A 22,063-nucleotide genomic window follows, 5' to 3' on the forward strand; every position below is an offset into this window, starting at 1 on the left:
CAGTATTAAGCCATACCTTCGGTGTCTCAACTCTTTCTTCTTCCATAAATGCTGTCTCTGCCTGGCAGCTGGATGGAGGGAATGAAAAGGCTTCTGCACCTGAAGCAGGGGGCAGGCCTGGAGATCGCAGCAGCCTTGCGTTTTGTGAACGCAAGTTCACTGAGGGCACCACAGCTTGTGCCTGAAAGAGATTAAAGAACTCCAAAAACTAAACAGGTTTAGGTAGAAAATAAGCAACAACAAAACAACATACAGACTCACAAACTAAAACCAAACAATACCCATTCCATCTCCACAGCAGAAGTCTAAGATTTTTTTCCTCGTTCTTAATGCATTGCATTCTTAGTCTTTAGAGTTAAAAATAATAATAATAATAAAAGGAGATGTCTTATTAAGTCTTCCTAACTACTTATTGAAGTCAAGCTCTTACTAACAGGAAAGAGAGGCAAGGAAAGCTTTTGGGACCCTTCAGTGCCCTCCAACTTTTGACCTGCTACAGTTCCTTTTTACATGTAGTACAAAACCCTTAATATTACAATGAGGCATAAGGCTGCTTTAGATGATCTTTCTAACACGCGCTGAATCCTGTAGAGCAAACCACGAGAAAGAACAGAGCCGGCTAGCTCTGAGCTAAGATATTTTAATAGAGCGCGCTACTGAAGAGAGAGGCGTGGCTCAGTGAACCACGGCAAAACTAGGAAATTAAGATTAACAATCACGTGAAAACCATTCTTTTCCTGAAATGCAGGATCCAAACAGCTTGTCTGTCCAAAAGAAAACAAGCCGCTTTATACAGGAGACTGTGGTACCACCACGTGTGAAAATCAATTATCTTGTTACTCCAGTGAGTACAGTCTGGAGCCAAAAGCAGGTAATGTGGCTAGAAAGTACAAGAAAGTTGAACGTAGTTCATGAAAGAACCACCTTCTGTGAAGTTTTCTCTTCCTCCTTGCTCATCTGTCTCCACCTGCTTGGAAAAATACAACTTCTATAATTAATGATCTGCTTTGGAGTAGTGTCTCTTTCTCTCACTACAATTACTATCTAAAAAACCCCACTGATTTTAATCTTTGTCAGCCATATTGTTCCTGGACTTATGTTTATAGTTGACGTAGTTTGGCTTTCATTTCAACAGAATCCAAATCCAAATAGTGTCTTACTGCCTCAGGCAAAAATGCAGCAGCACGGTTGCGTTTTCTCCTGGAACAAAAGAATTCTGACAGGATTTGGACGCTTGTTATATACCCCAGCAATATGGTACCTAACAGGCCATAGACTTGAGCAAGTATTTGCTCGAGACCATTACAGTCTGAATCATCTTAGGCCAAGTCTTTTGCAGAGGTCAAGTCTTACGCCTTAGTAGAAATCAAAAGCTGTACAATGTCTGTGAATCTTAATGAAATGGAAAAATATGTAAAAAAAAAATCTGAGAATTATTGGAATAAGGTGTGATGAACTGTACGTGACTTTTTTTTTGTGAAGGAAGTTACCCAGGAAGAAACAGAATAGCATTAGAGCCTGTACTGAACCAGTCAGTATAATTAAAGAGGATACCACATGGACAGTCTTCTGCAATGGACAGGCTGGCACCAGATCTAGGGAGCACCCTAAATTACTCTATAAAATACACGTGACCTCTTTAAGACTTCGGTCAATTAGTTGGTCGTCACATTGGCTCTGTGGCGTATGCCTGGTCTACAGAGGCTTTGCAGCTTGTGCTGTGAAACCTCCTGTGAAATGAAATTCTTGCTGGGTCACAGGAAGAAAAAGTGGTGCCAGTCTTAGCATGCTGAGATGACATCATTTAGAAACAAAGTCTTGAGCCACCAAGAATCTCATGGCAATGATATGAATATCCGGTACTTAGATATTATAAAGAATGGGCGTATTAACCTGACAGATCAATCCTAATATTTTTTCTTTGGTATCTCTCTACTGTTCTTTGCCATGCTTCATTTCAAGGGAGATAGAAGGCCTATCTGGAGAACAGCAGGGGAGAAAGTAATTTTAGTTTCAGCAGGTCCCTTTAGAATGCCTATGTCCCGTAACACTGAGTAAAGCCTGCGTGCTTTTAGCCTCCATGCTAGCACAGCTCTCCATAAATTCTTGTCGATCGCATTTAAAATATTCCAAGTATTGCACAGTCTCCAAGCCAGAAAACTTGTAGTTCTCCAACAGTTTACCCAATGACTTCCCCAGCAAAAGGTTACAATTTCTCAAAAATGGAAATGTTCCACCTAGAAGCCCAAGAGCACCATTTTTCCTTTAACTGTTATTTTCAAATTAACACATCGCAAAAAGACAGACCAGGAAGGCTAAGCGTGAACCAAAAAGTAGAGAGAAAACGAACCAGGAGTTAAGGCAGCTACCCGGTAAGGCCAAGGCCATTGTTTGTATTTGGGGCTTCAGGACACAGTCAGCTTCCTTTCCTTAAGCTTCTCCCCTCCAATAACAAACACTATTTTAGGGTGGAGGCTAGTGGGGAGAAGGGGCCAGGTGTGCCAGGAGCCATGGTAGGATGCATGCCAGACAACTGGTTTGTCATCAGGTGGTTCTGACAGGAGACAAATACAAGTCTTGCCAAAATGATGCTAGGAGTCTACAGACTATAAAACTCAGAAAAAAACAACAGATTCTAAGTGAACCTATATAGAAACATCCTTCTGGGAGAGAAGAATGTCTTGTGCAGCCCTGAGCCCACCTCTGCTAGGAACGAGACGTTACCTTGGCTACTGTCTGCTCAGCGATGGTACTCGGCCGACGCTGCCGCGCATCAAGTCTCTGCTCCACAGGGAAGCTACTCCGATGTGATTTGAGCCTCTCCACCAACAAGTAATAGATAGCAGCGAAGTGGTTATAACTCTTGTTCTGCAGAGACTGAAAGAGAATCTCAAAAGTTTGAGTGCAGCCAAATACATGCATCTTTTATGTACTATGAGATAAGGAAAACTGCTTTCTAGAAGAAAAACAAACATTTAAGAGGCAATCGGGCAAACGTCGTCGTGAAGTCGGAAAGTTTCACACCAGAAGTGCCAGGCAAAGAAAGCATCAGCCTTGGTTTCACGGCCCTTGTAAGTGGCAGGAGCTTGCTATGTTCCAGGCTGCCGCATAACGCGCATAACATTCAGATGCTATTCTGAGCCCGCAAAGATTTGAACCTGTAGAAGGGACTGAGGCCCAGGACCTCCTGAGTAAACAGGCTATTCCAAATCGCGAGAAGCAACGGGGAACTGAGCCCCTGTAAAGCAGAGACACTAGCCTGTTCTAGCAGGAAGTATTCAAACGGCAGCCTCCACAATGGCTAAAAATAGCGACCATTCTAAAGGAAATGATTGTGTTAACTCCATAGGGAGTCTTTTAGCATTTACGTTTGGTAAGAAGCACGATTTGGGATTAGGAGGAGACAGTCAATTGCTTACTGCTCTTATGCGCCTTTTTGAATGTCATATTCCACCCTCTCAGAAGCTCAAAGTGAATTTACTTTCCCTTCTGCTTCCCCTCCTCTCTCTCCATTTGACAAGTAACGATTTATCCATCCCCCTCCAGGGAGTCGAATAGTGTAGAAGCCAATATGGCTCCTTGAGTTTACTTCTCTGCTGAAGAATCAACTTAGCGAGCAAACAAATCCCTAGAAATGACCATTTGTAAGCAGAAGCAAATATCAGCATCCTGACAGAAAGTACTATAGGGCTACCGCTTTTTAAGTAGTACACGCTGTTTCTATGTGTCCTCTCGTCAAACGCAACTGAAACGTATTTTGAAGTGTATACGGGTTTAAATGAAAGTGAGTAGTTAATTACAATAAAAGACCAATAATCTAGTCCTGAGGGCCCTGGGATATACGTCCTTAACATTATTCTTTCCCATGGCTTCTAATTTGTATTCTTGACGCAGAGAGAGGAGTGTCATTTCCCTCACGGTGCTGCCTTTTTAATGGACACGTTTTTACTCTGAGGGGCAAGGGATGCCTTGGACTGGAATAGCTGGGTGTGTCCAGCAAAGAATAAGGCACGCTGGTAAAGTTGCTTGTGGGAATATTGCACAATGCTTGCCTTCTCTTTGCATAACACAGACACCTTCCCCCTGCTACAGATGATCTTTAGGAAATATCTTGGAGGGAGGGATGTCGCTGCTCTTCCTGATCAGTCTGCTGGCACAGACTGAGGCATGGAAAGGACAGAACAACTACAAAATGCCTAAATGGGAAGCAGCAGCATAGCTTCTTGGAAATGTTTGCCCTTGCTAGGGTCTGACCTTGTGAAATAGCCTACCGGCTTTTCTTTTCCTAGCTCTTGAAATAAAGAATGTTGTAAGGAACTCACGTAATAACTCACAATAATAAAACAAAAAAGAAAGTGAGCTCCCCCAGGAATAAATATTGGTGTAAATCTGTTTTACCTCAATAGTTTTCTGTTGGTCTATTCCAAGGCTGTGCATTAGCCGCAAAACTTGCTCGTTATACTCTCCAATGGAAGGCTCATTCTCCTGTCCTGGCGGATAAAGAATGAGTCTCTGTGCAGGAACTTCTATAAGCATCCATTTGTGCTCCTTAATCTGAGCAATAGTTAACCTTTTGGATGGGTCTAGGACCAACATTCTTCTAATGAGGTGTTCACATTCTGTTGGGAAAAAATAACGTAAGTTACTAGCCTGCTTGCTTAGTGCTACTTGCATGTGTTCACCTGACACCTACCAATACAGAGCACAACAACAGGAAACTGGCTTGCTTCTACCTGATTTTGGTGCTAAATACATTTCCTGAAAGCTAAAACAATCTTTCAAAACAAGACTAAAAGTCACACTAGGAGGAGAAAAAAAATCAACTTCTTTAAATATATGGTATGGTTAATAGTGCCATTATTTCCACACAGCTGCCACACCACAAGGGTAACAGGTAATACTTAATACCTCTTTAAAGCCACTTGAGCTGTTCTAAGAACAGTGGCAACATTAACTAATGAAGCTTCAGAACACCTCTCTGAAGTGGGGGGTAATTAGCATCCTTCTCCAACAGTTGGACCCCTGTGGTCACAAAAAACACAATTAAAAATGACGCCTCCTTGGGGTGTGAATAGTAGCCAGCGGCTAAGACTGCAGGCTTATATGTTTCAAATCCAGACCCAAGACACACTCGGTAGCTTTAGCTGCCAGAATGATTCTGAACACACCTGGCCATTGCTGCTCTCTGACCGCTATATGTTGGAAAGGGTAATGAAGATCTCCATTGGATTTTGGAAGCTGAGGGAGCAAGAGATGAACGTGTAGTTTTTATATGAGAGGAAGTCAACGCAAGTTACTTTAAGAGGGCTTAGCAATATGCCCTGTATTTCTAGCTGACCGTGATGTGGCTACAGTACAGTTGTACTGAACCAGTCCATTCAGGTAGTTATAACAAACAGTTGAGAGAGAGATTTCTGGCTATTTATTCCTGTTTATCTCCTTTGGTTTCACTGGTTTGCTAAGAGACACACCCTTCCCCACGCCCCTGCAACACCATGTGATCAGCAAGAGGCAGAGGGAAGCTGGAAGTGAAACAGCAGATCTACACCGCAGTCACAGCAATGATTGCAACTTGCATAAAGGTACTTGGATCTAGCTTGGATACCTATGTCGTCGCAGTCACAGAAACACCGCACAGCTCAGCAGAGGATACAAAACGTGCCCAGGAAGCTAAGGGGTTGCTCAGCTCCACTCTGTGGTACCATAATTGCATTGCTAAAAGCAACCAAGCGCTGAGTTAAGTAGCTCTGCTATAGCTACACTGCAGTGGCTATTTCCAGAGGCGGTGTTCAGGAGTACATACCACCAGAAAGAAAAAGGGGAGGACCAGAATGTTTTGCAGCACAGAACCCTCAACAACAGGGCAGAAAAAAAAAATTATTTGAGAGATCTAAAAATAAGCATAGAAAGTAGTCTACTGAAAAAGCATTTGATTCAGGAAGGTTGGTTCTAATAATCCAAGTTTAGAGACCCTTTAATACAGGGAAGCTGAAGGACAGCATAAAACCCTGTGCAAAAATGGCCCCATTTGTTCTTGTCTGAACAGGCACGAGGGAGAGTGAAACCCAACAGATGGGGCAATTAAGTGAGGGAGAGATCTGATAGTCTCTCAGTCGCGTGTGGGAGTGCCAGAGATATGACTATGAGAATCTGGCACATGAATTCGTTGCGCACTTTTTTGCTTTTGTTTAGCAGACACTGTCAAAAACCAGGAAACACCCGATCCACAACATAAGTATGACAGTGATACTGCTCTCAGCATATTTTCGTTCCAGATTAAAATGTTTATGGCATTGGAGAATGAAAATCAACTGCTGCTCAAACGTACCTCTCCCTGTTGCACCCCAATATTTTTAGTCACAGTAGGACAAGAGATTCTTCAGCTTCTGTTTAGAACCTCTCGTTGCCCTTGGCCACAGCCACGCTGCTGTCTGCGATGCACATGTGTTTCTTGAGGTAGAAATGGGCTGGTTTGCCTAGCAGAGGCAGCCTGGTTGCAAAGGCACGTGGCTCACCTACACTAACTAATTTTATGTTTCTTACCAAAATTAAATGGTCTGCCACAACAAAGTCTGGTGAATAGATGCACCACTCTTTGCTGTCTTGCAAAAGAGGTTATTCTAGACTTCACTCAAGATTTACCACCCCAAAAATAAAGGAGGACACATTATTACCTTCTGACATAAAATAGGGGATTCTGAATCTTCCTTCCAGAACTCGTTGCCTCAGTATGGGGAGCGTTGGTCCATCAAAAGGTAATGCTCCACAGACCAAAACATAAAGAACTACACCCATGCTCTGTAAGAAAGAGAACGCTCATTTTGTCTTTCAAGTCACAAGCAAAATTGTCTGAGCTTGGCTAGCCAACTCCTATCACAGAAAAAAACCAAAATTCTGTTCTGCAGAAACAGGAAAAATACAGAAAAAGCAGTTACATTTCTGAAAATCCCTAAACATTAAGAACACTCAGCTAACCTAAGATGGCTAGACTTGCAGTACCTTGTGCTGATAAGCAGGTAAGCTGAAGTGTAATAGGCTAGAGACTCTGGCTGCTAGCAGGAAGCTCCGCACAGGTGACTGAGTGATACCTGAAAAGTGAGCCCCAACTTCTGATGAGAATTAGAGACAATCTTTATTAACCTGAACTTTCCTCAAGCAAAAACAAACCTCAAATAGCAGCTACTCAAAGTAAGAAATTGCAACCTTTTACCAATTTGCAGAAGCCTAGGGAGGAAGTACACTGGTAGCTTTATGAACAGCGTTGGCTTCAGGGAGACTCCAATTAGTGATTCTGCACTGCTGTGTGCAGTGCTGAGCACGAGGGATTATGTAAAATGAGCAAAAGGAGACAATCTGGGCAAGAGCTCTCATCCAACTGCCAGGCTCATTTTTGAAAGTATGCAAGCTAATTGGCACTGCAAGTGGAAATAGTCTTGCAGCATAGCCAAAAAAAATTATAGCGCCACACTAGATGAAATAACTACACCAGACCCTCATGCCACGAGTTGGCATAGTTAGCCACAGCACTGGATTTCTCAAGGGGAAAAAAAGTAAGCATTGCACATTCACCTTAGAATTTTGCTAAGTACATAAAGATTTTAAAGACTGAATATATATTTTTAAAAGTCCCTTCCTTCCTTCCTTCCCCCGACAAGAGCTGAACTGTGGATTGTTGCATTCCTCCTGCAAGCTTAGCTCTTTCAGCTGACCTACTCTGTGATGAGCTGTTGCAAAAGAAATACAGAATCCTGAACTCATTTGAGAAGGTAAGTGAAGGAGATAATTTTATCATCGTAAATATAAGCACACTCGTGCTTCTCTTTGTGAGCAGGCAGATTATGTTAATGATTTCGGATCTTAAATATTTAAAGAAATATTTAACAAAGCTCTGAGATTCACTTCTGCCATTCAAACAGTGTCTGTGTTACCAGAAACAATGAGTATAGCTGGTCTACTGCAGCATTATCTGGCAATTACAGATGGTTCAGAAAGGTTGTAGCCTTTTTTTTTTTTTTTTTAAATTGAGACCTATATATAGATATATAGATATATTGATATCGAGAGATATCAATAAATAGCTAAGGAGTGTTTTTGTTAAAACAATTAGATTATATTAGATTAGCAGCTGAAAGATGAATTTCCATGCCGGTGAACAGGCTCTGACCAAAACATCAGCGCCTGTGTTGTTATGATATATGCAATATTATCACTGCAAACCTGACGTCAGAGCAAAGACTGCCAAATTGTGTTCTGCTTCTGGTTACTTCAGGATATGAATCTGTCATTGTAAGTACCAGAACACTAAAATTAAAAGAAAAACATATGAGGAATGAAAAGCCGTCTCTGACAATTCATGAAGGGTGCAGAGAACCTGTTCAGCTCATTTTAGTCCCTTTTTCATTGCATGAGAATTTAGTTGCTCTCTCTGTGCTCTTCCATTGCAGTAGTATGCATGGAGATACACACATGGATTCAAAAACATGCAGCTGCCTGCAGTAGAAAGGCTTGTGGCACCAGCGTGACTGTTCTCAGCTCAGAGAGAACAGCAGTGAGTTCTCTCTCTTATGTTTCAGTGGCTCAGAATCCCTTTAAGCTCCTCAAGAACATACACGCCTTACAAGTTCAATTCCCACTTAACACAGAAAATGTCCAATGCAGTGAAACAGCAAAGTTCATGCATTCAGTCAGGAGAGCTATTTGAGGAGCTACAGTTTTTCCTCTGGTGGGCTTACGTATTCCTACAACGTACATTGAATGGCCACTTAATTGTTAACTTCAATCCCATTCTATGTTATTTTATGATGCTTTCAAGAAATAAAGTCAAATAGAAACAGCTTGTCTGCAGCTTAAGAAAACTCAAAAGTGATTACTGTGTTTTAAATTCCTAAAAGCTGATTTAAATTCAGTTAAAAAAGGAGTAACGATACCCAGATATCCAGCTGGGGTCCCTCGTATTGCTGTCCTTCAAAGACTTCTGGGGCTGCATAAGGTGGGCTTCCACACCACGTCGTCAGAGGCTCGCCACTTTTATAGAAATTTCCAAAGCCAAAATCTGTTGAGAAATTAAGGAAAAAGTCACTTCAAACATCCACTTACCCGTCAAACTTAATTATATGCAAGGATTGGGCCTGAAAGCTCACCTTTGTTCATCAAAGGCTCTCTCACAAAGTCTTTCAGCAGTACTCCCACTAAAAGTAGTTACTGGGATGCTGAATGTCCTACGTTATTATTTTCATGACAACTGCATAATTATTAAAACCCTCTGCAAACCTTCACAACCCGTAGGAGTTTTCAGTTAACTTCTACCAATTTGCTAAATCTAAGTTTATGAACACTTATCCCTAGAATTCAGCAAACCGGAGATCAGACATACATATGAGCTATTTACTTGCCAAGAAATATCTGAGATTCAGTACTGGATCTGAGATTTCCTGAGTTTTCTTTGGGTGCTCTCTAGCCTTGAATACACAACAAATATTGACAACAAAAGCATCGACAGTGGAGATGGGAGGAAGGAGCTTTGCCAAAAGCAACAAGCATGGGAAAACACAGCCTTCTGCTAGGAAGGAAGCTCTGCTACTGGGATTGTCTGCAACCCTTTCAGTCTACAACTGAACACTTATTCTACAACTCAGCATTTTTTTTAAAAATGTTCTTTATGGCTTAACGAGAGACTTCTGTATTAGTCCCAATTCGTAATAATCCAATAGTGAAAAGTGAAGTGGCAGTCACTGGTGAATAGGGAACATTAAGTCAGAGAAAGTACTGAAGCAATTTGTATAGCTTCCCCTGTTGCTTCTCTCCCAGGCTGTGTAGCTTTTACTGAAAAAAAAAAACCCAGCAAACAACATTAGCAATGAGGAACCTGGCTTAGTGGCTGAACTAAAGCTGATTATTTTCAAAAAGCAGAATGCCAAGTGGGCGGGCGTACCACCCCCCAGTGTCCAATCTGTAGCTCTCTCAACTCCCACTCCACCCTTATCAGTGTCTTCGGAGCTCTTCACAGCCTGGACCTTCCAGTTCCTCTTACATCCTGCCATCTCTCGCGCTCCCTTCGCTTAGTTCAAATTTCGTTTGCTTTAGCAGTCCCTGCTCTTACTGCCTCCTGATTGTCCCTCCTATGTCCGTTTCACACACCCATTCTAAATACGCTCTTTCCATGACACTATGCAGTATTAATACACAGAGTCCTACTTATTCTACAGTCTTTTAATAAAAGACACTGGAGCGCTGTATTTGGAAACACAATGAATCAAAATCCTGGCTCCACTAAAGTCTAGGGGAGTTTCCTCATTAAATTCAGTGAAGCCAACATTTCTCCCTCTTGCTTCCAGTATTACTGGTCAGTATTGTTTAGTCTCCTCTTCCACTCACGCTACAGACCACTCTCCACGTTCTCTGTGAAAACAAATGCTGTTAATGCTTAAAAACGACGTTCTCAAGGTGAAAGATCTGACAAAGACAAATATTTCTGGATGAAAGACTTTCAAGACTACAGCAAACTGGCTTCAATTTGCTAACTGCTCAGCTGTATCTCTGAAGGAAGTACAGAATGGAGCATTAGCAGGTAACATGCAAAGACCCTCAAGTCCATGTTCTTTGTACAACAACAAAGCTGTTTATGCTCACCACTGGTCTACCCCTGTGTTAATAATGATTTAGCTCTTCCCTGCCACTTTCTCCTAACTAGAGCAAGCTATACAGTAGAAGGCTACAAGTTGCTTTGGGTTTATTTTTATAAGGATAATGCTTTACCCTAGTAGCCAGCCAGGCTCCTGCAAAGTAATACTGCATGCTGGCATGACTCGAGGAATCCTGTGAAAGTCAGCAGTGTTGATATACTGTAATCAGGCTGTTGATTTAGTCCTATCAACCACTGAATACCTCAGAGGTATGTTAATACGATGTGGCACTGATCAGCAGATAGCAGCACTGATAAACACTGTGGTTAGCAGAAATGGTGGTACAGGCACTGCTGGTACCACTTTGTTTAGGTCTATTTGCATAGGCTCTTTTACATAGAAGAAAAGGCTTGGCTCTCTCTTCATATGTTGTGAGCTATAAAATATTAGAGAACCTCAGAATCAAAGGAGGACAGAGATATTAAACAGGAAAACTGAACAGGCATAAAGAAAGTCAACGTGGAGTTGCTTTAGAGGAGCAAAATGGAAACTAAAACATACAACTTGTTCAACAGAAAAGGTAATTAATTTTTTTCCTCACGAAATGGCACAAGAGCTCCAGCAATTCATTTCATATACTGCTTCCTGATACATGCATCAAAAATGAGCACCGACAGAAGTAGCAGTTTCAGGAACATCAAAACTGAAGAGGCTTTAGAGCAGTTCTCCTGCCTTTCAAGATTTTCCTTAGCAGGTATAAAGTTGCTTCTGCAACCACTTCCACAAGTAAGACTTACCATTCAGTGCCTGAACATCTACACATGAACCTGCAGGAATGTTTCTTCCCTTTGAGATTTTGGCATTCTGTCAAATTTGGTTACAGTCAAGCAACAGGTTCAAAAGCTACCTGGGCCACATGCACAAACAGCATGATCTCACAGGCCTTTTGGCTGTTTCTAATAAATGATTCTTTTAACTAAAAGTTGAGTGAAGATTTCATCAAGAAACACACCTCTGCTTCCTTACTGCACTGCATTATAGATTCTCTATTAGTTAATCGGTACGACTAAAATAAGCAGGATATTTTTAATTGGCTTTAATGAAATGCACTAATTAGGAATAAGAGAGAGCCAAGACTATGCAACCAACCAGCTCTCAGTACAGAAATCTCTACAATGGGTAACACACGCTGTAAGTTAATAGAAACAGTCACTATTTTGTGCAACAGTAATGTTCCAGAGGGCATTCGTATTATAAACTGGCCCTCTTTACATACCTTACGATGATGATCCGTTTGATTCCGGTAAGCGGCTGGTGACTGTAGAACAGCCACAGTTATACACACACAATTCATGTCATTCTGTCTCGTTTTATCCCGTGTCTTTCCAAAGCTCATTTGAGGCAATCTTGAAGGAACAGCTAGACACAGCAATGTAAATGTCTGACCTGACTTACACCTGTTCTCAGTGGGGTTCTTCCACAGAAACTTCATCTTTGAAAATATCTTGCAATGTGTATAATTGCTCTTTTTGTTCAGGAATTTCAAAACATTTGTTATGGAACTAGTCTCTCTTATCGGGGTTTTAGTATGTTAAACAGCATACCAATTTTACAGGTGAGGCCAGTGGAGCAGAGAAGTTAAAAGACTAACCCCAATTCAGGTAACAAGTCAGTGATGACCCAGCCCAGGGCCAGGAATAACTGAAGCGCCCGACTGTTCTCTAAACACCAAATAGAAACTTCTCACTCTGCTGAAAACCTCTGCCTAGGCATTTCCACAGCCTGAAATTCAATGCTGTACCTCTGCTATAACCTTTCTGTCACCTCTAATATACATCATGTGCTCTGGGAACATCTCAGTCCAGTGACCTGAATACATCAGGGTATAAGGGGAAGTGCTAAGTCTCATTTCCTTTTATAAACATTAGCCTTATGCCTTTTTTCCTTGGTTGTAGCTGTATGGTCTGACACCCTGCACATACTTCATCAGTATCTCATCAACTTACTGGAAATTACCTTTTCTTTTAAACTAACTAACCATTCTGTGCAAAAGACATTACAGGGATTTCTGAATTTGCTGTCTTAAGAGAACGAGCCTAAAAATAAGCAGGATAGTTTGTTTAGGATAGTCTATGGGATGATAAAGATATCGGCCTCATTGTCAGCAGCAGCAAACTCATGTTGAAAACACAGGAAAATGGGCTACCTTCATCTCCTTGACCACACGCGTGAAGCTCCTGGGCCCAACCCAAAGCAGTCAAAAGGCATGCCCTTTATCTGTCCAGATCCCACACACAAACTAGGCCAGGGGCTGAGCCCACCACGCACCATTCTATACCAGGCAGTCAAAGACTTCTCCTGGGTTTGCACTAATCCTGCAGCTATCCACCCAGGAAAACCTCTGACTTGGATCTGGAAGTACTCTGAAAACACAGGCTTGCTTACACAGAGAGACGTGCAGGTTACTGCTCTGGCTCCTTGTGCGCCCCAGGTGAAATCCACCACCTCTGTAGCAACGACAAGAGCTCTGGTGCCTATAACCCTCCCAAGCCATTCTCATAATTCCTCTCGCAGAGAACGAAGTCTCTGATCTTCAGCTGTCTGGGAAACAATCCTGAATTACCTCAGCATAGCGTCACAGGATACATCCCCAGAGACATTTGACAACTGCACAACTGCTAACTGCACAATGAGGAGGTCTTTGCTGCGGGAATTCTCGTGTGCAGATGAGCCGCACCAAGGAGTCATTTTGGGACACTCACTTCCGATACATAGCAGATAAAGGGCATAAAATAGAATATTCCTGCTCCTTTACTGGAAAGTTCAAAATAACTGTGGGATTGAGTTTGCCAGGACGTTATAAAGCACTAACAATAAGGGCAACATCTGCATTTTAAAAGTCTGAAAACACTCGGCATGCCAATTCCTCTACAACAAAAATTCTGCAAAGGCTCAGGTCCTTAATTGCCCTACGAATAGTATCTGCATTTAAGTAGTCAATCCTTGGAGCTGTTCTGCAGGTGTATTTATTAATGAGAAACAGTGTCACCCACAGTCATAAAATTAATTCTTTTCACTTCTTATCTCAAACTAACCGTACCCATTATTTGCATACACATAAAGCGGGAACAGACACCTCTTAGATCCTAGGGTTTTCTCACTGGGAAAGAGGACTAAAATGTAAGTGAATGGACCTCATCTTTGCGTGTTTTTCCATCCTACTTCTTAGATATTGAATTCACCCTCTCAGTTGAATTCTAAAACTGTCACCCTGCCTTTGGGGTCGCACTAATGATCTGTCTTCCAAACTGTCTCTGGCAACAGAGCAAGCTAACGCTAGCCAAGTCAGAGGAACGTTTGTACAGTATCTTTTTACTTCATAAAATATTATGTGTGGTCAGGATCCTCTGCCTTTCATTATTATTTGTCTGCTCAGATAATCAGGTATTCAGTAAAAAACGTGTCTTCCTCTGGATAACTGCGGCATCTTTTTGGTGACACCAGAATACAAATGGTTTGATGCTCTTATTAGAAAATAAATAATTCCTTGATATTGGAATGGGCAAACGCTATGGCGAATCCTCTTTCTTTGTTGATACTTAATATCCATAATAAATTATAAAAACTCATGGAAGAGTTAGGCACTCCTGTGTAACAGGAATACAACGCCTCTGTGTTCTTCAGTTATTCTGCTTCTAGTTAAACAGGTACAAATGTTTCTTGCAGCAATTGAAGGCAACGAGGAGTAATAAATGAAAATTATTAATTATCAGAGCAATGCACATAACCTAATCATCAGAATCCCACATTTCCTCCCTCTGTCAAGGATTAGCACACAAGAGTGCTTCCTTTTTCAGAAGGACTGAAAAACCCAGGTGCTTGTTCTTTGCAGTTTTATGATACATTTTTGTTCCACTTTTGTTCCGAACAAATAAACCTTTGTTTTAGGAAAGCTGAGTTAGTTGGTCATTAGATAGCCCTGTTATCCTCCCTCCAAGACCCGAACTGCAAGGCTGACGTGACATCAAATCTGCTAAAGTGATCCCAGTGACAAACAAGGAGCTGTAGCATAAGGCTTCAGGTTGGAAGAAACAATTCATGAGAATCTACTGCCAAAAAGATCATGTTCAGAGGCCTTGAGACTTCAATGAATTCCTTGGATAGGGGCTCTAGGGCATAAATAACTTTGAAACTCTTACATTTCATGATTTATCTTATTTGATTTAGAACCACCTTCTAGGGCTGCACGGTAGCATTTTGTGGATTCATTACTTTAAATATCTGAATAAAAATTTGAGGTCTTTCTAAAAGATAAACTCTAGTTCAGGTACAAATGATCGAGTCTGCTGGCAGCAGTGACTGACTGAACCAGCTCCACAATCAAAAAAGCTCCTTAGGGGTTTAAGATGTATGCATCTGTGTGCTGGCTGCTAATTGTGAGTTATCATTTTGGTGATGACTCGTGATACCATCTCTCACCCGTTTTTGCATCGCTAACAATCAGGCTGGAAATTTAACAGGCAAACAAACATTTAACCTTCATTTTACCCTTTTAACACGACATCTCCAAATCAATATTATGTTCCAGGTAATTAACATACTTGTGGTATGAGAAAATCATTTTATGTTACTGCAAGTATCTGTTGTAGGTGCAACTCCCAAGAGTTTAAGTCTGTATTGTGGCCAGTATTAGCTGGCCAACACCGTATTGGCTTAATGTCAGAAAATCAGATAGCCGGTCTCACAGCAGTGGGATTTTGGGACTCTCCCATAAGCAGAGAAGAGCCCCAGCGCCTACCAGTAAGAAGGCTGCAACGCCAGAAAGACTATTTGAAAGTCAGACCACCTGCTAGATCCACAACAGCATCATGCTCTGCAAGTACACAGAATGCCTGACAGTTGCATGAACAGTTACGTGATGGCATCCTGGCATGTCACCATCCTCTGGAGGTGCAAATGGCCAACGTCAGCTCAGTTTCCAAATCTAAACAGGAAACACTGAATATAAAACTCATGCTATGTTTTTTCTTTTCCATACACCTTCTGTTCCAAAACAATTACAACGTCAGTTGGAGTAACAGAGGGGGAAGTAACGAAACCTTCTACGGAAAAATCCCCCAATCACTCTATGTCACCTGCCTTTTTCCTATCACAGATAGACTTTTGTTGTGAAATTTTTTATTCACTGTGAGGAAAGTTTTCTTCACACATCATTGGCTTGGCAACCTTGACAGTGCTTCACGAGACATGAGGCAATTTCTTCTCTCAGAAGCATTTTGCCATCTGCGTAGGTGACATTAAGTCTGATCTCTCCCTTCACTTATCTTGAATTTGTCAGATTTTCAACATCCTCTAAGTACTGCAGATAAATATCAATCTTTAACTCAGAACTGCAGCTCCTGCTCAGGTGCCACCCTCATAAGTCTCCATATCAGATTCACAAGTACATGTACGTATACTTGTAATCACAGTTACAGAAAGCATGACTTGCTTGGAAATACACAAGATATCAATTCCTAAGAAAGGGAAACTTTACTCATCCAGACTGGATTTAAAGCTAGGTATTTAGCGAATATGAACACGAGGAAGCCACTTCAGAAAGAAAGTTAAAAAAAAAAAAAAAAAATTGAACAGCCAAAGTCTAGAGTGTTTTAAATCTGACCGATCAGTAAAGGAAAAGCTGTAGTATAAATCTGCAATTAGGATTTTCTTTTTTGCTATAATCTTTACATGGTTTAGTGTCATAACACATAATAGTTTTACTTATAATTACCCAAATAGCCTAAGAGCAAGATGGGCTTAGAAGTGAATGGCATGGTCCTTGCAAGGCTGTTGCCTTTTGCTCCCTATTTGAGCACCACAATTACATAACTATGGCTGTCCAGACAGCATTTGCCTCGGTGGAACAGCAGCAGTTGGCTTTCATCTGATGGTTCGGTGACGGCACGGAGCATTAAGTTTTATCAGACAGAGCCACGAATGAAAGGTCTATAAATTGATACTAAAAGGAACAGGCAAGAACGTACTCTCTACAAGCACTGATACAACAATTCTGCTTGCTGGGGTTTGGGGGTAGGGGAAATGGTCTGCAGAAAGTGGCCAGCCTTGTATACCCTCCTGAATAGCATCACCCACTGTCACTGCCCGACACAGAATAGTAGGCTAGATGGATCGCTGGTCTGACCCAGGAGGGCATTTCTCAAGAGTCTGTGTGCTTGGGCTGGGCTGGAATTACATGCCCTGAACTGGCCAACTGTTGCTTCGTTCTGCCCTTGGGTCTGCAGTTCTACAACTTCAATTTCTTCCCTTTTTCAAGCGAAAGGAACATCACTATTTCTTCAGTTTTAAGTATATGCTGAAAAATAGCATGCCTTGACTGTAAGAAGTACAGTCAAAGCTATTAATTCACACTGGACTTTTTCGTGTAACATAAGACTTAGTGATGCATGTTTCAGCAAACCGTTCCGATCTTTAGAAACCCAATTATATTCTATTGTTGGACAAAATGACTACCTGGGCAGGAAGTTCGACATCAGTTGTTAGGCTATATATATTATTAGTTACCTCTTTTTGTTTCCATTATGTTCTCTACACTTGTTTCTTCTAATCATGTTAAACCGCCTTTTAAGAACTCACGAATTTATAGTACCCACTATATCAATTTCAAAGAAAAAGTTCAAGATTTAGACAAGCCTACTGGATGCACAATCCACTGGGCTTCTTCACTCTTCAATTATTGCACTGTAAGTTTGATGCTCTCACTTTCTGAAACGTCACAATGGCCAGGGCTCAGTTAAGCACAAAACAATCACTAGCCTCTCTTTCCCTCCCTCTTCCCCTACCTCGTTTCTGCTCTGCAATTGCTCATCTACCATAACCATTTAAGGTCAAAGGTGATTGTTTTCCACCTAAGAACAGTGTTAAGATTTTTCATTCCAGATCTGCTGTATTTTAAAATTGATCTCTCTCTGATCTCTAAGGGGAAAAACGTGCCAGCCTTCCACAAGATATATGCCAGCCACAGCATTCTAAAAGGACTGAAACTGGACTCGTAACCAAAGGACTGAGATTACATAATGGAGTGATCTTTACCTTCTTAACGTTTGCCTGAATCTGCACTTTAAAAAATATGATCATTTACAGCTTTGTGTTCAGTTGAATCAACTCTGCGCTTGTGCAATCTGCAAATATTGGCTCTCAACATTTGTGGCCTTTTGTTTCTCAATCTCATTACCCCCCTTTAGAATAATCTCGAATTTAGAAGGTATAATTTTTTGCATGTACATCATTTAAATGGAATCTCTTGTCTGTTAAAAATGGAAACAGAGTAAGATTTCAGACCTGTTTGCAATGTGAGAAATGGAAGCTCCCTGCCAGAGCTACTGCAACTTCTGCTGTGCATCTAGCAATATGAGGTGGTATCTAATTTGTACCTTTAAAAATCCTCCAGAAGGGCCACTAGCTTCAGAGTTATAATTAATCCACTTTCCTAAAATTGCACAGATTCAACCTGCCTGGCTTCATAGAGGCACGTGGATCTTTTGTTACAATAGCAATAGGAGTGAAGGAGATAATCACGAGGAGAGAGGTACCGATAAAGGAAAGGTATGAGTGTGTTAGAAACAAACCTGACCCACTTCATGAACTGAATGCTGATCAGCCAGTTCTGACGTCAATGCACATTTTACTGTCCACCAGCAAGACAAGCCAGCACCTACTTCAAAATAACAGTCTCTCCTACCTGATCTGGTTCAGGACACAATAGGTTTACAATCAAGATGGCATGATTTCTGCAGAGACATCTATAAAGCATCTCAATCTGGCAGCTTTGTTGGGTGGGAAGCATGCAGTAACTGAAATCCAGCCCTTATGGTCCTTTCAAAAAAAAAATAGTAACGAGTAGAAGAGCATTTTGACTATCTACAGGGAACAACTTTGAGAAGAGCAAAGGAGCTTCATCTTGTTACTTTTTAAAACAAATATGGTATCTAATGTGATGGAGACCACACGGTATAGTAGTCTTCAGCTGCAATCTTCTCAGTGGATGTTTTATCCAATTAATATTGTTTTTCATGTTACTTAGGCTGAAGTTTAAGTTTGAGGCTTTTGCTCCCAACCCTCTCATATCTTCTAGAGAATAACAGGTAATAAAAGCTATCACCTAAAGATCTTCATGCATCCTCTGTTTGTCATTCAGTTATTAAGACTGAAGAAAGTTCCCTGGACATCTATCTTCTTTCTTTTAGAACAACTTTGAAGCAAAGCCACTGACCTGCAGTGCTGCCTCCTTGTTTAAACACAGAAGGTGGCAGTCTCATCAGCACACAGTTTTAGAAACATTTCTTTTTGAGTCTTAACTATTCTCCTGTAAGCTGAAATACAGAGGCAACGTTATGGACATATTTGACCAAAAAACATTGTTTTCCCAAAGAGAAAAAACTTCAGTAAAAGCCTTAGAAACATCAGAAGGAACCAAGAGATTCAATGGAAGTTACGAAGAGCTTGGAACGAGCATGAGTATCTACTTGGATTTATTTCCTAGCTGCTTGGAATGATCAGCAAGAGAGAGCCCCAAGCACAGCGCACAGGGCTCAGCGCATGGGCCCTCATACTGACACTGCAGAACTTTCTATTAGCATAATTAACTAGTTATTGTACTGCTTTTAAATTGCTAGATTAATTCTAATTATCAGAGTTGGGATCCTGCGTGCCCTTTGTTCTTCCTCAGCTTGATAAGTGAACCATGCAGAATATGAACCACTGGAAGAGACTGCTCTCGTGGACCTGTGCAACAGCAGATAACTCTAAAATCACAAATACACCATCCTGTGGATTTCATCAGCTATCTCCCTTGCAGAGAAAAACAAAACAACTGACTGGGGACAAATCACTACAAAAGTTTCTGCCCATCATAATCTTCCTCCAGCTATTTTATCACCGACGTTGGACGTGGGAATTGTAATCTATCTGACGAAGCCTGACAAAGCGACATGCAAGAATCAGATCATATGAATCACCGTTAGTTAATATGATCATTTACACAAAGACCACAGTAATTAACATTCTGTAATACAGAGGTAGAGCAGAGGAACAGCTAAAAGGAGGAAAGAGATAGCAGCAGATGATGGAATCCAGTAACTTAACCATTCATCAATGCATTTATTTATTTTTCAGTCCCTGGAGAACCTACGCATGGAAATTCCCTATGACAGAACAGTTCACGTCTCTAACCTTTGTTCTGCTAACAGGTCTCCTGGGACGCCTTTGAAGTAGTATTTTTGTGACCCTGCGTTGTACTTGCACTGCAATGTTCAGGGAGGCAGGGAACTTGCTTCCCCACAGAGCAAAAGACAGTCATGAAAGGGATACCTCTGAATACTGCCCTGGTTCAAGGCGGCCAAGGCCCCCGCGGAGGAGTTCTGGAAAACTATCCTTGGCTAAATGCGACGAGATACAGTGCTGAACACTGATACGGAGCAAAAAAAATTAAAACAGATGGAAAGCGGTGGTGTGAGCGGGGAGACAAACAGCAGATCAGAAGGAGAGGAAAGAGACCAGATGAACAATAGGCCAAAAAACCCCCTTAATGTAGTTTAGCTACTGGGAGTTAAGTGGGGTCCATGTGACTTGCACTCCTTAGATTTGGCATTTATTGAAGTCATACGTTGTCATAGCACATATAATCTTAAATCAATGATAAATTTATAGGATTGCAAACAACTGCTTTAAGTAAATGTAAGTTTGAAATTAGAACAAATAAAAGTAAAAATATTCTACAAACAGTTGATGAATTTGCTCAATTAAAGGTGAACAAAGTAGAACAGACCTTTCATTGCCAAATTCACGGCCTTATTACCAACAGCTCTGAGCAAACTCTGAATTGCCCTATTAGTTTTCAGAATTTTGAGACTGAATATCACACATTCAATCCCAACATCCTCAGTTGTTATACTTGGGCCATTCTGTTATAAAGTCCAGCTACCCTCTCCATCTTAAACTGTTTCTTTAGCTTTCTTCAGGCACCAAAAGCCCCAAGTAAGAACTCACACTGGAACTACAACTTCCTGGTAAAGCAACTGTAAAATCCTTTTGCTTCATCTGATAGTAGCTTTTACTAGTATTACAGTTTAACATTAATACAAAAGCCCACCTTTATAGAACAGAGAAAATTAAAAGATAACAGTAAATAGTTTAATATCAGATGAACCAAAAAAGAGGCTACTGCAAAGTTGCTATTAATTTATATAAAGCATTAAATAACAGAACACTTTTGTATAGCTTTTATGAAACTGCTGTAAAATGCTCTAATATGCTAAAGAGCCAAGAAACGCACAGGACGTGCTGTCAAAGACCAGATTACTAGTCTTCCCTCCTTTGCTCCAGATAGTCTGTTTTCCCATACCTTTCCTTCTGCCAAAAATGTAAAGCCCAGATTTGATAACCATAACCAGATATGAATTGTGTGATAACCATTTTATTCAGGTTTGATAACCGAAATTAGCTGAACACTCTACCAAAATCATGGTTCTGGAACTCGCATACTTTTTTTTCCCTTTTCCTTAATTTTGTTTCATCCCTTACTTAACCTTTCTGTAAGCTCTTAAACCATGAGAAAAACATGCTAGGGGTAGGAAAGTGGTGGTGAAGGAATGAAGAAAGGAATATTTTGAATGTACAAGCAAAACAAAGGTCAATGCAAAAGCAACAAACAAATCCAGAAGCTGGGAAAGCTACTCCATTAATACATATGCCGATAAGAAATGCTCCTTAGCCCACCAGTAAAACCCCATTTATCTTTGAATCCCAAGCCAAAGATAACCTCTCTTTTGACAGCAGTGACTATGGGTTCCTTTTTTCTAAGTTTAGAAGAGGATAAAATTCTTGCTCAAGCCAAAACATTTCATCTCAGAGGTGAAGTGCTCATTTTAAAAGATGCGTTGATTTCCTATTCTGAGAAAGAGGACTTGAAAGGATGTAAGAAATTTTTCCTGAGGGTGAAATGAATCCCCAGAAAGAGTAGGGATGCCCAGTCTTCCCAATGTTTGCTGTAGTATCACAGAGAAAGGGGTGAATCTTTGTGACACAGATGCTAACTAGTTAACCAGGTGTTAATTTAAATAATAAATTATGCTACCTAATTAAAAATCCTTTCCCTGAGTTTCTCAATTTCATTTTCTTCTAGCCTAGGCAGGTCTTAAATTTCTTGCAAAAGAAACATCCCATGCCTTTTCTGTTTCCTTTAAACTCTTTCAGGATGCTCCCTTTGTATTCTGTAGTCAAAAAGAAATCTGTCAGACATCTGCAGGCACATTTAATGTTCTTCTGCAGCCTTATCCTTACAGGAGGCATTAGAGATCGAGCCACATTTTCAGTTGATCCATTTCAGAAATTCCAGAAAGGAAATTCAAGGGTAAAATGATGCAACAATGATCTGCAGCTTA

At 41.0% G+C, this 22,063-nt stretch overlaps 2 protein-coding genes across 7 annotated transcripts in view; one reads left to right on the forward strand and one right to left on the reverse strand.

Annotated features, from left to right (window-relative positions):
• Positions 1-9,000, forward strand: part of ALG9 (ALG9 alpha-1,2-mannosyltransferase) — an 89,941-nt gene extending 80,941 nt beyond the window's left edge. The window contains exons 18-19 of one of the 2 annotated variants that reach the window (XM_068916939.1): positions 5,464-5,582; positions 7,656-9,000. In XM_068916939.1, the coding sequence (XP_068773040.1) occupies positions 5,464-5,582; positions 7,656-7,708 (172 nt within the window). In that variant the 3' untranslated portion in view covers positions 7,709-9,000. The remainder of the gene's footprint in view (positions 1-5,463; positions 5,583-7,655) is intronic. The other variant, XR_011135929.1, reaches the window with a different exon arrangement.
• SIK2 (salt inducible kinase 2) overlaps positions 1-22,063 on the reverse strand; it is a 66,801-nt gene that overhangs the window by 12,528 nt on the left and 32,210 nt on the right. For all 5 annotated transcript variants that reach the window (XM_068916934.1, XM_068916936.1, XM_068916935.1 and 2 more), the window contains 5 exons: positions 8,928-9,052; positions 6,675-6,798; positions 4,399-4,619; positions 2,725-2,877; positions 17-181 (listed from right to left, as the gene is read on the reverse strand). In XM_068916934.1, the coding sequence (XP_068773035.1) occupies positions 17-181; positions 2,725-2,877; positions 4,399-4,619; positions 6,675-6,798; positions 8,928-9,052 (788 nt within the window). The remainder of the gene's footprint in view (positions 1-16; positions 182-2,724; positions 2,878-4,398; positions 4,620-6,674; positions 6,799-8,927; positions 9,053-22,063) is intronic.

The sequence above is a fragment of the Struthio camelus genome, chromosome 22, assembly GCF_040807025.1.
Source record: "Struthio camelus isolate bStrCam1 chromosome 22, bStrCam1.hap1, whole genome shotgun sequence".
NCBI lineage: Eukaryota > Metazoa > Chordata > Aves > Struthioniformes > Struthionidae > Struthio > Struthio camelus.